This window comes from Sapajus apella, unplaced genomic scaffold, assembly GCF_009761245.1.
Source record: "Sapajus apella isolate SASKATOON/1434 unplaced genomic scaffold, GSC_monkey_1.0 scaffold14, whole genome shotgun sequence".
Taxonomy (NCBI): domain Eukaryota; kingdom Metazoa; phylum Chordata; class Mammalia; order Primates; family Cebidae; genus Sapajus; species Sapajus apella.
In genome coordinates, this window is record NW_022436954.1 from 8,468,382 (window position 1) to 8,481,215 (window position 12,834).

At 51.2% G+C, this 12,834-nt stretch overlaps 2 protein-coding genes across 5 annotated transcripts in view; both read right to left on the reverse strand.

Annotated features, from left to right (window-relative positions):
* The window catches only part of GANAB (glucosidase II alpha subunit), a 25,012-nt gene extending 20,382 nt beyond the window's left edge, over positions 1-4,630 (reverse strand). For 2 of the 4 annotated variants that reach the window (XM_032283099.1, XM_032283098.1), the window contains exon 1: positions 4,473-4,630. In XM_032283099.1, coding sequence (XP_032138990.1) covers positions 4,473-4,510 — 38 coding nt within the window. In that variant the 5' untranslated portion in view covers positions 4,511-4,630. Of the gene's footprint in view, positions 1-4,401; positions 4,421-4,472 lie in introns of those variants that run through there. The other 2 variants (XM_032283101.1, XM_032283100.1) reach the window with 2 other exon arrangements.
* Positions 4,631-4,759: 129 nt separating this feature from the next.
* On the reverse strand, positions 4,760-11,237 carry INTS5 (integrator complex subunit 5). The gene is made up of 2 exons (XM_032283097.1): positions 11,101-11,237; positions 4,760-7,912 (listed from the first exon to the last, which is right to left on the reverse strand). Exons 1-2 carry the CDS (start codon positions 11,178-11,180, stop codon positions 4,933-4,935), a joined length of 3,060 nt encoding a protein of 1,019 aa, XP_032138988.1. The 5' UTR covers positions 11,181-11,237; the 3' UTR covers positions 4,760-4,932.
* Positions 11,238-12,834: the final 1,597 nt, after the last annotated feature.

A 12,834-nucleotide genomic window follows, 5' to 3' on the forward strand; every position in this document is an offset into this window, starting at 1 on the left:
AAAAAAAAAAAAAAAAAAAAAAAAAAAAAAAAAAAAAAATATTTTAGGGGACCAGGCACAGTGGCTCACACCTGTAATCCCAGCACTTTGGGAGGCTGAGGCAAGTGGATCACGAGGTCAGGAGTTGCAGATCAGCCTGGCCAATATGGTGAAACCTCTTATCTACTAAAAATACAAAAATTAGCCAGGAGTGGCTGCCAGTACCTGTAATCCCAGCTACTCAGGAGGTTGAGGCAGGAGAATTGCTTGAACTAGGGAGGCGGAGGTGGCAGTGAAGACTGTGCCATTGTACTCCAGCCTGGGCAACAGAGCGAGACTCTGACTCAAAAAAAAAAAAAAAAAAAATGTTGAGATTATAGTATGAGTCATTGCAGTTTTTAACAGTACCAGTGCCCTGGTCTTAAATCTAGAGATTTTAACTTAATTAGAGAGAAATCTGGGCATCTTTTTTTTTTTTTTTTTTTTTGATGGGGTCTCAGTCTGTCACTCAGGCTGTAGTACAGTGGCGCAATTTCAGCTTACTGCAATCTCTGCCTCCTGGGTTCAAGCAATTCTCCCACCTCAGCCTCCTGAGTATCTGAGATTACAGGCACCCACCACTATGCTCAGCTAATTTTTTGTATTTTCTTTCTTTTTTAATTTTTTATTTTAAGATGGGGTTTTACCATGTTGGTCAGGCTGGTCTTGAACTCCTAAACTCAGGTGATCCGCCCGCTTTGGCCTCCAAAGTGCTTGGATTACAGGCGTGAGCCACTGCACCCAGCCCAATTTTTTGTATTCTCAGTAGAGACAGAGTTTCACTATGTTGCCCAGGCTGGCCTCCTACTCCTGACATGATCCGCCCACCTTGGCATCCCAAAGTGCTGGGATTACAGGAGTAAGCCACCGCTCCTGGGATGGAGTCTTGCTCTGTCACCAGGCTTGAATGCAGTGGCGAGATCTCGTCTGACTGCAACCTGTCTCCCAGGTTCAACCGATTTCCCTGCCTCAGCCTCCCAAGTAGCTGGGACTACAGGCACGTGCCACCACACCCACCTAATTTTCTGTATTCTAGTAGAAACGGGGTTTCAACATGTTGGCCAAGATAGTCTCAATCCGCCCACCTTGGCCTTCCAAAGTGCTGGGATTACAGGCGTGAACTACCACACCCAGCTAGTTTTCCTAAAGCTCCCTAAACAACTCTAATGAGCAACCTGGGTTCAGAACCACTTCTTTACATGCATATTTCTTTTCCCTTTCTGTTTTCTTGGTGAATATACAGTTGGGGTTTATTTCCAGATGGGCACCCAGCTGCCCAGCTCATTTTCAAAAAATTTTTGGGCTGAGCAAAGTGGAGCACGCCTGTAATCCCAGGACTTTGGAGGCCGTGGCAGGCAGATCACCTGAGGTCAGGAGTTCGAGACCAGCCTGACCAACATGGAGAAACCCTGTCTCTACTAAAAATACAAAATTAGCTGGGTAAGGTGGCACATGCCTGTAATCTCAGCTATTCAGGAGGCTGAGGCAGGAGAATCACTTGAACCCGGGAGGCAGAAGTTGTGATGAGCTAAGATCACGCTGTTTTACTCCAGCAGGAGCAACAAGAGCAAAACTCTGTCTCAAAAAAAAAAAAAAAAAAAAAATTATTTTTTGTAAAGATGAGGTCTCACAAAAGTTCCCCAGGCTGGGGACATGGTGGCTTATGCCTATAATCCCAGCATTCTGTAGCTAGTTTAAGACCAGCATGGCCAACACAGCAAAACCCCATCTCTACTAAAAACACAAAAATTAGGCCAGGCGCAGTGGCTGACACCTGTAATCCCAGCACTTTAGGAGGCCGAGGCGGGTGAATCACCTGAGGTCAGGAGTTTGAGACCAGCCTGGCCAACATGATGAAACCCCATCTCCACTAAAAATACAAAAAAAAAGAATTAGCTGGGCATGGTAGTGTACGCCTGCAGTTCCAGCTACTTGGCAGGCTGAGGCAGAATTGCTTGAACCCAGGAGGCGGAGGTTGCAGTGAGCCAAGGCTGTGCCACTGCACTCCAGCCTGGGTGTCAGAGCAAGAAAAAATTAGCCAGGCGTAGTAGCACATGCCTGCAATCCCAGCTACTTGGGAGGCTGAGGAACAAGAATTGCTTGAACCTGGGAGTCAGAGGTTGCAGTGAGCCGATGCTGCACCACTGCACTCCAGCCTGGGCAACAGAGTATGACTCTGTCTCAAAAAGAAAAAAAAAATAGTTGCCCAGGCTGGTCTTGAACTCCTAGGCTCAAGAAATCTTTCCACCTTGATCTTCCAAAATGCTGGGATTATAGGTGTGAGCCACAGCACCCAGCCTGAACACCGAATTTTAAACGTGCTTTCCCAGTGACACTGATGTGGGCAAAATAAGAGCGTACTCTGAGAAAGTGTTTCAAACTGGGGGCGGGAGGGTTCTTCTAAGCAATAAAGATTTACAACCAGCAGGCCACGGTGGCTCATATCTATAATCCTAGCATTTTGGGAGGTCGAAAAGGGAACATTAGGCAACATAGTAAGACCTCATCTCTACTGAAAAAAAAAAAAAAAAAAAAAAAAAAAAAAGGAGCAGGGCATGGTGGCAGGTGCCTGTAGTCCCAGCTACTCCCAAGCTACTCCTGTGGCTGACGCCAGAGGGCTGCCTGAACCCAGGAGTTTGAGGCTGCATGAGCTATGACTGCGGCACTGCTCTCCAGCCTGGGCCACAACACAAGACTCTGCCTCAAAAAAATATTAAATAAAGGCCAGGCTCGGTGGCTCACGCCTGTAATCTCAGCACTTTGGGAGGCCAAGGCAGGCGGATCACCTGAGGTCAGGAGTTCAGGACCAGCCTGGCCAACATGGTGAAACCCTGTCTTTGAAAAATAAATAAATAAAATAAATAAATAAATAAATAAAAATAAATTATTTAAGACTGGCCAACATGGTGAAACCCCGTCTCTACAATACAAAACTTAGCTGGGTGTGGTGGCACACGTCTGTAACCCCAGCTACTCGGAAGGATGAGGCAGGAGAATCACTCAAACTCAGGAGGTAGAGGCTGGAGTAAGCACCACTGCACTCCAACAACAGAGCAAGACCCTGTCTCAATAAATAAAATTTTACAACCTGTAATAAGGTAACTAAACACAGGATCTATTACACACGTTGTATCTAGTTATCTAGCATTAGCTTCAGCAACTACTTGAAAGCTAAAAGAAAGTTACCAGAAAGGAGATCACAGTGAGCCCTCCAGCTCCAGAGGAATGTATGAAGCAACTATTCCACAGCACGGAGACAGAAAAATGAGGAAAACACTAGGCACCATGGTTTAACAGGACAAGCGGGAATAAGCACTAGCAAAACCAACAGAATAAATGCTACCAGAAAACTCTAGAGCAAGGCATGCGGCACAGGTCCAGCAGTGACCTGAGTGACTGCAGCAGGCACTCTCAGTCACTGACCCATGTCCACCTGCCAAAAGCAGCAGCAATCAGAAGTACAGTGAGTTAAATATCCTCTGGGGCCCTATTTGCACAGTCTGTAAAATCAGTTTCGGAAAATGCCCATGGAGATAGAATTTCTAAAGCATCTTTCAGATATAACCTGTTGGAGGGCCCCAAAAATTCTCGGAGGCCTTGACCACCCCAAAAGACAGGTGTTCATAGGCCAAAGTCAGGAATGAGCTGCAGGACAAAGTGCATCCATTTATTGTTTCAGATCACAGGCTCCCAGACAACTTAGTTTATGATCCATGCTTTCTTCACTGCTTTGGACAGTACACGCCTACCCCACCCCAGTACATCCGTTAGTTGCTTGTAAACATTTTGTGGTGCTGGTGATGTTTCGAATCCTTTTTTTTCCCCCCCGGTAATATAAACTCGAGAGCGTGAACCAGGCCATTCGATTACATGTTGTGTTTGAGCAACATCATCCACGCTAACTGTGAGCTTACTAGACCCTGGCCCAGCCGTACCCAGCGACCGTGGACACTGAACTAAGCCAGAGCTGGTGCTCACGTGAAGACAAGGGCAGAGGAGGATTCGGAACTCTAGGGGATACAGCAAGAAGAGTAGTGCAGGCTTAACTGCTGGCCCGGTGCTTCCAGCTCAGCCGAGGGGCCGCAGGGCAGCAGGCTGCATTCCTCGACGCCAGGCCTCATCTTGTCCCCCGCCCCGACGGCCCCGCGCACTGCAGGAAGGGGGCGGCGACGTTGACCGCCGCGAGCCGCCAAAGGATGGCGGCGGCTGAGAGCGGCCAAGGCCAAGAAAGGCGCACAGCTGCGGCTTTTTTGAGCCGCCGCACAAGGGCCCCCAGCGTCCCGCGGATATACGACGGGGGTGCCTGGAGGCGTCTGAGACCGCCTTCAGAAGAACAAAGGTTCCTTGCGAGGCCGGGGGTGGCAGAGTGTCAAGAGAACATACAGGAGGAGTGGAAAGGGGCTTGGGGGATCTAGGGGCGTCCCAGGCGCGCCCCCAGGTTCCGGGCTCCTCACCGCCTCCTACGCGCCGCCACTGCCGCTACCGCCGCCATCTTGTGCCGGGTTTGCTCCTTGACCCCCTACCTCCCGCCCCACCGCGCGCGCTCAGCCACGTATACGCGTTCCCGCCCCTTCCGGCCTTCTGATTGGCTGGGCCTGAGCGCCGCCGGGCGGCTGTGTCATTGGTGGAGTGCGCACTCCAAATTATCATAGGGGGCGGGGCTTCAGGCCAGGGGCGGGAACGTCCAGAGCCGGGCGCTGTCCGACTTTGCACGCTCTCAGCTTGACAGAAGTATTTGGACTGGTTTTCTCAACTCGGCAAATTTTATTTAGAAAAAAAAGAGATGGGAGAGAAAAAAGTGACAGCGCTCTTTAGGCCAAGGACTTAGAAGAGAAACCTTCACACTTCCGTAGAACATTAGTCCCCTCCCTCTCTGAATGCTCAACCTTCCTAGGCTTCCAGAGCAAGAAAAGGCTACGTCCCCTGTCGAAGGAGAGTGGACGGTGAAGGTGCCTGGAAACGACCAGAGAAAAGGCCCAGGCGGTCGATGTTGCGGTGGAGGACACTGTGCAGCACAGCCAGATGGGGTCCACCCTCACCTCCACCCTCCCTGGAGAAGTCCCGGATGAAGCGACCCCGCTCTGATTGGAAGATGAACTTCTGGGGCAAGGGCCCATGCTCCCGGAGAAAGCCCCAGACACTGAGTAGCAGCAGACGCACCTCGAAAGGTGCCAGTTGGCTAAATACCTCGTGCATATTACCCAGGGCCGGAGGCAGGAGGCTTCCCTCAGCCATGACAGCTACTAAGGTGCAGGATGCCTCCAGGTGCCAGGGGGAGTGCGTTGTGTCAGGGTGGCGAGAGGCTTCCCAATGGCCCAAGAGGGCGGCCAGCAGCCCCCGAAGTAGCACGGAACAGTAGCACAGGGCTGGGGGAGCAGCTGCCACCAGCTTTAACAGCTCAAAGAGCAGGGGCTGTTCCCGGAAGCGCCTGCCAATGCGGAGATCCCGCTCCACGGTGGCCCGGGCATGTTCCTCGGGGGGCCAGGCCAGCTCTGCACCAGCTGCATCAGGACACACACTCTCCACCAAGGTCACTGCCACTGCTTTAGCTGCCTCCGGGCTCAGGATGGGCGCTCCCCAGCATCCCCCACATTCAGTGCCCCCTGGGGCACTGCAGCAATGAACCAGGAGGCTGAGGAGGCTCTGGGTGTTATAGGTCACTTCCTGCTGATTTCGTGACTGGACAAACTTGGGTGGCTTCAAGCCACGGCCGATGACTCCAGCATGGAAAACTGACCAAATCCCTCCAGGGCCTGGCACAGCTGCCGTGTGCCTCCGGTTAGTGTCCAACAGGGAGGCAGAAGCCAAAGAAGCTGAAACAACTGAGAGAGTCTCATTGTCCCCATCTACTTCCCCTCCAAATAGTTCTGTGTTGCCTCGATGTAACGCTCCCTCTACCAGCAGCTGCAGAACAGCCTTGAGCCCAGCTGGGGACGTCTGAGACAGGCGGGTGAGAAGCTGAGAGGCTGAGGCCACACCTGGAGGCCCATGCAGCCTCAGAGAGGTGAAGAAGCGGTGCACCCCAGCCCTCACTAGTCCCAGGAGCTGGGAGGGGGACAAGGCTTCAGGAGGAAATGGACAAATGGCCAGGAGGGAGGCAGCAGCTTCAGCTACTTCCTCCTCAGGATGTAGCAAGAGAGGGGCCAGGTCAGACAGATGGGCTGAGGCAGATTCTCCAAAGTGGGCCCCTAGGGCTGCAGGGCCCTCGCCACCCTGCTGTTCCCACCCTACTAGCAGTGCCAAGTTGCGCAGGAATCGGGCCGTGAAGGGAGGCTGTAATGTCCCCGCATGCACCCGAGCCAGGCAGCTTCGGAAAGCCAGAGGCAGGAGGCCAGAGAGACTGACCACTAGCCCTGCATATAACTGGGTGGCCAAACTCAACTCTTCAGGGCTTCGGGCTCGGCTCAGCAGATGACCCAAGGCCTCAGGTCCACAACTGGGACGGGTATAGACAGACAGCAGGCCCAAGAGCTGGTGCTGCCAGAGGAAGCGCTTCCGTTCCAGTCTTAATGTCTCTCCACACAGCTCTCCAACATGGTTTTTTAGTGCATCTAAGAAGGGCACCGGGCGGGGAGGAGGGGGTGGGCCCAGCACCCCTTCGCCAGGAGACCCTCCCCGGTGATGAACCAGTTTTTGCAGGTGCAGCAGCAGCAGTTGGATTAGTCGGTCACAGGCCTCACGCACAGTGTCTGGCACAGCCAGGCCCTGGGTAGTAATGACTGAAGCAGGCATAGCTGTGTCCACCAGGAACTGCAGCAAGCGGTAGGCACCTGCCCCAGAGGCCTGGCTCACCAGGTGCACAGCCAGGTTCAACATGTTGTCCAGCTCCTCTCGGGGGAATCCTTGCAGGTGTTGCTGCAGCTGGCTCAGCACGGCTGGGGGCTTGAGGCAATCCACAAGCTCTCCGGAGACTGTGCCCAGCAAAGCTGGTGACATGACTGCCAACTGCAGTAGGAAAGGAACCGTGGCCTGAAGGGAGGGGTCCCCACTGCGGCCTCCAGTTCCCGCTGCCAGGCTATCATGGAACATTCGCAGGAGCTCCCGTCGGATGCTATCTCCGTGGCGGGAGGCCAGGTGCCCTAGGATACCTACGACTGAGGCAATCTTGGGCACCCGTTTCTCCGCAGGAATGGCAGGAGATCCAGGGAAGGAGTCTGTAGAGGGAGTCTGAGAAGAGCTTCCACCACTACTGCCAGCTCCACCACCGGCCCCACCATGGACACAAAAGTCCTTAAGGCCACAGGAGAGAACCCGGGAAATGATGGTGCCAGGAAAAGAGGAGCCGATATGTGCCACGACCCAGTCAAAGTGTGGAGAATGCTGAACAGAGGTATCCAGCAAGGCATCCACACATGCATCTGGGCAGCTACCAATGAGAGCTGAGAGGCACTGCACATAGATGTCCATTAATGTACGCGTGGCCCTACAACCCATCCACAGCTGTAGCAGTTCATTGAGAGAGCCAGTAGCATGGGGAACACGCTGGTGTTGGCCCGAGTACGTGCTGCTGAGTTGCCCCATGAGGTCAATGGACCATGCACTAATCACAGGTGCCCAGGCCTTTGGGTTGGCCCGAATAAACTCAGACAGCACCTGCTGCACTTCCTGAACCACATCCTCTAGACCAGGTCCCCCAGCAGGGACATGGGAGGGTGGAGGTGGACGGAGGTGAGGTGGACCAGCCACAGGGCTTTCATCCAGGGCAGCCAGGTGAGCCCGGACACTCTCATCAAAGACACCTCTCAAATGGTCAAGCACGGCAGCCCGAGCAGGTGGCAAAGAGCGGAGCAGGAGAAGACCACAGCGAGCATGTTCCCGGGCTGAGAGTTGATGGCCCAAAATAGGGTCTACACCAGTCAGAAAAGCCTTGATTTCCTGAGATAGCTCCTGAGCACTAAAAGGAAGCAAAAGAAACAGACTTTAGAGTGTTGTGAGATGTTAGGCAACTTAGCTTTCCTGTATGACCTTTGTCTTTTATGTCAAATAGGGAAAATAGGGCACAGTGGCTCATGCCTGTAATCCCAGCACTTTGGGAGGCCAAGGCGGGTGGATCATGAGGTCAGGGGTTCAAGCCCAGCCTGGCCAAGATAGTGAAACCCCATCTCTACTAAAAATACAAAAATTAGCCAGGCATGGTGGCATGTGCCTGTAATCTTAGCTACACAGGAGGCTGAGGCAGAGGTTGCAGTGAGCTGAGACCATGCCACCGCACTCCAGCCTGGGGGACACAGCAAGACTCTGTCTCAAAAAAAAAAAAAAAGAAAGAAAATAGGGATAATAATACTTCCCTCATAAGAGAATGTTTACTTGTTTTTCTTTGTTTTTTTGAGATAGAGTCTTGCTTTGTTGCTCAGGCTGGAGTGCAATGGTGTCATCTTGGCTCACTGCAACCTCCGCCTCCTAGATTCAAGCAATTCTCCTGCCTCGGCCACCAGAGTAGCTGGGAGTACAGGCGTGCGCTACCATGCCCAGCTGATTTTTGTATTTTTAGTAGAAACGGGGTTTTACCATGTTACCAAGGCTGGTCTCGAACTCCTGACTTCAAGTGATCTACCCACCTCAACCTCCCAAAGTGCTAGGATTACAGGAATAAGCCACTGAGCCCGGCCTGTTTGTGAGACAGCGTCTCACTCCATCACCCAGGCTGGAGTGCAGTGCCAAGAACACAGCTCACTGCAGTCTCGAACTCCCAGACTCAAAGCATCCTCCCATCTCAGCCTCCTGAGTAGCTGGGACTTCAAGCACTTGCCACGACACCCAGCTAATTTTTTTACTTTTTTGTAGAAATGAGGTCTGGCAGGCTGGGCCCAATGGCTCGTGTCTGTAAACCCAGCACACTGGGAGGCTGAGGCAGGTGGATCACAATGTCAGGAGTTTGAGACCAGCCTGGCCAAGAGGGTGAAACCCCATCTCTACTAAAAATACAAAAATTAACCAGGCGTGGTGGTGGGCGCCTGTAATCCCAGCTACTTGGGAGGCTCAGGCAGGAGAATTGCTTGAACCCGGCAGGCGGAGGTGGCAGTGAGCTGAGATGGCACCTCTGCACTCCAGCCTGGGCGACAAAGCAAGACTCTGTCTCAGGGGAAAAAAAGAAAAGAAAAGAAATGAGTTCTGGCTTTGTTCCCCAAGCTGGTTTTGTGGCCTCAAGCAGTTTGTCCACCTTAGCCTACCAAAGTGCTGGGATTACAGGTGTGAGGCACCATGCCTGGCTGAGAATGTTTATAAAGCGCTTAAGTACTGCAGAAGGATGGTCTGAGTAAAAAAAAAACACTTACATACCATACCTCCTTCACACTAATCACTCAATAAAAGCTATGTTTCTTTCGATGACAACAGTAGTAATATCAGTAAGAGATAACTCTTAGAACGTGTCAGGTACTCTTTTAAGTACTTTGCATGTATTATTTAAATCCTGACAAGAGTTCAGTAAGGTAGGTACTATTATGATCCCATTTTACAGACAAATAAATCAAGACTGGCTGCAGTGACTCATGTCTATAATCCCAGTACTTTGGGAGGCTAAGGCTGGTGGATCGCTTGAGCCCAGGAGTTCAAGACCAGTCTGAGAAACATAGTGAAACCCCATCTCCACAAAAAAAAATTAGCCAGGCATGGTGGCATGTGCCTGTGATCCCAGCTACTGGGAAGGCTGAGGCAGGAGAATCACTTGAGCCCTGGAGGCAGAGGTTGCAGTGAGCCAAGGTCACACCATTGCACTCCAGCCTGTGTGTGCCATCACAAAAACAAACAAACGAAATCAAGGTTAAGCAATCAGACTATATGCTCCAAGAGTGTAGGAACCAATTCTGTGCTCTTCAACGCTGAATCTACTTCTATTGAGGTGCATAGTATATGGGAGGTAGTCAATAAATATTTGTTGAATTGACTATATTTGTGTTTCCATAATATCTACTTTAAAACACCTTTCCAGGCTGGCTGCAATGGCTCATGCCTGTAATCCTACACTTTGGGAGGCCACGGAGGGTGGATCACTTGAGGTCAGGAGTTTGAAACCAGCCTGGCTAACATGGTGAAAACCTGTCTCTACTAAAAATACCAAAAAAAATTAGCCAGGCGCGCTGTAATCCAAGCTACTCGGGAGGCTGAGGCACGAGAATTGCTTGAACCCAGGAGGTGGAGGTTGCAGTGAGCTGAGATCACACCACTGCACTCTCCAGCCTCGGCGATAGGGTGACCAACTCAAAAAAAAAAAAAAAAAAAAAGACACCTTCCCAGCTTTTTTACGTTCCACCACTAACCCCCACCCCGCGGTCCCCCCGCCCCCTGCTTTCCCACAACAAAAGCACCATGGAATCTGCTCTTAATGGAAAAAAAAAAAAAAATTGTAAGCCCCTTATTAAGAGCTTTCCCTCCTAACATCTGTTTCTTTACATCTTCTGCAAAATCTTAATCACCTACCACGTCATCAACAACCACCACCTACCCAGCACCCTCAAAGTGCCTGGATATCAGGGTGTTCCAGGGCACAGAGTAATAAATGCTTTTCCACCCTTTCCCTCCTGAAACATATGGGTTCACTTTTAGAAGTTCAGAAGCCAGTGTTATGGGAGGACGCAAATCCCTTTCTCTTATCATCTTTTCTGTCAAAGACAGCATCCTCTAGGTGCTGATAGGGCTCTGACGGTGCCATTTCTCTGTTTCCTCCAAAAAACACCCTAATATAAGGGAGTATCTCAACCGGACTGCATTCAGTGGGTAGTTCTAGGCCTGGGGTCTCAGGGAGTCTCTATGAAGTCAGGACTCCGGGTTTCCTAGGGTCAAAAATGGGCAGAGGAGCCGCGTTCCCAAGAGTTCTGATATCCCCGACTTTTGGAAGAGGAAGGCAGGGGTCGAGGGTAGCTGGGCATTGGAGTCTAGCGAGAGGCAGTCCCGAGGTCTTGGGAGGGCGTGCACTGGAGCCCTGAGTTTTGGTGAGGCAGTCCCTGAGTTCTGTGAGGACCCTATCAGGAATCTGAGAACCCTGACGTGAGTTCTCGAGGTAGGATCCGAGTTTCTACCGAGAAGGCTACGGAAGGGCACAGGGCCGCGCGGTGGGGGTAAGGTGCCAAGGGCTCTAACTACCTGAGAGGCGCGGGACCGTGGGTGGCCGGGGCAGGCCCAGGAGGCCCTGGGGCCCCGGGAGGGTCGCACAACGCGGACATCCCGGAGCCCGAGCCGAGCCCGAGGCGGGAGCGGCGGAGCGCAGGCGGCGCATGCGCGCTGACAGGAAACGCGAAAGGAACTAGATACCAGGCCTCTCAGGCAAATTAATCCGGCGATGTCGTCTACCCTCTTACATTGGTTCCGCAATCTATCGGAGTCCCAGGGCAGAGTCCCGAGACGAAGATACAGGGAAGCCGATCCGCCCTATATACAACCACTTTATTCAAAAACCCATTGACACACAGACTAGGTCGAGCGCAGTGGCTCACGTCTGTAATCCCAGCACTTTGGAAGCCGGAGGCGGGTGGATCACCTAAGGTCAGCAGTTCAAGACCAGCCCCGGCGTGGTGGTTTACGCCTGTAATCCCAACAGCTTGGGAGGCTAAGGCAGGAGAATCGCTTGAACCCGGGAGGCAGTCGTTGCAGTGAGCCGAGATCGCGCCACTGCACTCCAGCCTGGGCAACAGTGAGACTCCGTCTCAAAAGAAAACAGAAATTAGCCGGGCGTGGTGGTAGGCGCCTGTAATCCCAGCTACTTCGGAAGCTTCAGAGTTTAATTATTTACAGTGTTTCTACCACCTATTACCAAGCATCATTCTTGGACAATAAATATGAAGCAATTTCTACTCCTAGCTCTGCCTCAAACTTGGACCCAACACTTCCCTTCTCTTGGCCTCAGATCTATGAAAAGAAGCTTTAAACCAGATGAATTCTTCCAGCTATGAGACTAGCATGTATTTCTTGACCTTAGAGATTGCATAATATAAGGGTGTTCATTTTGAAGTTGGACAGATCTGGATTCCTAGCTGCCATTTTTTTCTTTTTTTAAAAAAGATGGGGTTTCACCATATTGATCAGGCTGGTCTCGAACTCCTGACCTCAGGTGATCCACCTGCCTCAGCCTCCCAAAGAGCTGGGATTACCCAAGTTCCTTCTATAATTTTCTAGCCAGTTACCATGGACAAGTTTTTATGTACCTTGATTTTGTCTCTCTAAAATGTGGATAGTGGCCGGGAGCGGTGGCTCACATCTGTAATCCCAGCACTTTGAGAGGCTGAGGCAGGCGGATCACTTGAGGTTGGGAGTTCAAGAATAGCTTGGCCAACATGGTGAAAACCCATCTCTACTAAAAATACAAAAAATTGGCTAGGCATGGTGGCGGTATCTGTAATCTCAGCTACTGGGGAGGCTGAGGCAGGAGAATCGCTTGAACCCGGGAGGCAAAGGCTGCAGTGAGCTGAGATCGCACCACTGCATTCCAGCCTGGGCAACAGAGCAAAACTCCTACCAAAAAAAGAAAAGAAAAGAAAAAAAAAAAAAGAAAATAAATTGTAAGTTTGGAAAAGGTGATGAATGAGGGTTGGAGCTGGGCAATGAGTAATATTTTGTCTACTTTTGTATATGTCTGAGATGTTTCCATAATGAAAAGCAAAATATAACTAAAATAAACAACTTTATTTTATTTTATTTTGAGACAGAGTCTCACTCTGTTGCTCAGGCTGGAGTACAGTGGCACAATCTCAGCTTACTGCAACCTCCACCTCCCGGATTCAAGCAATTCTCTTCCCTCAGCCTCCTAAGTAGCTGGAATTACAGGTGAGTGCCACCACGCCTGGCTAATTTTTGGTTTTTTTTTTTGTTTTTTTTTTTTTT

Excerpts from the sequence above, each read along its gene's own strand:
- INTS5 (XM_032283097.1), bottom strand. The coding sequence starts at position 11,180 with ATGTCCGCGTTGTGCGACCCTCCCGGGGCCCCAGGGCCTCCTGGGCCT. Across the intron at positions 7,913-11,100 it reads CACGGTCCCGCGCCTCTCAG|TGCTCAGGAGCTATCTCAGG; the intron begins GTAGTTAGAGCC and ends GCTTCCTTTTAG.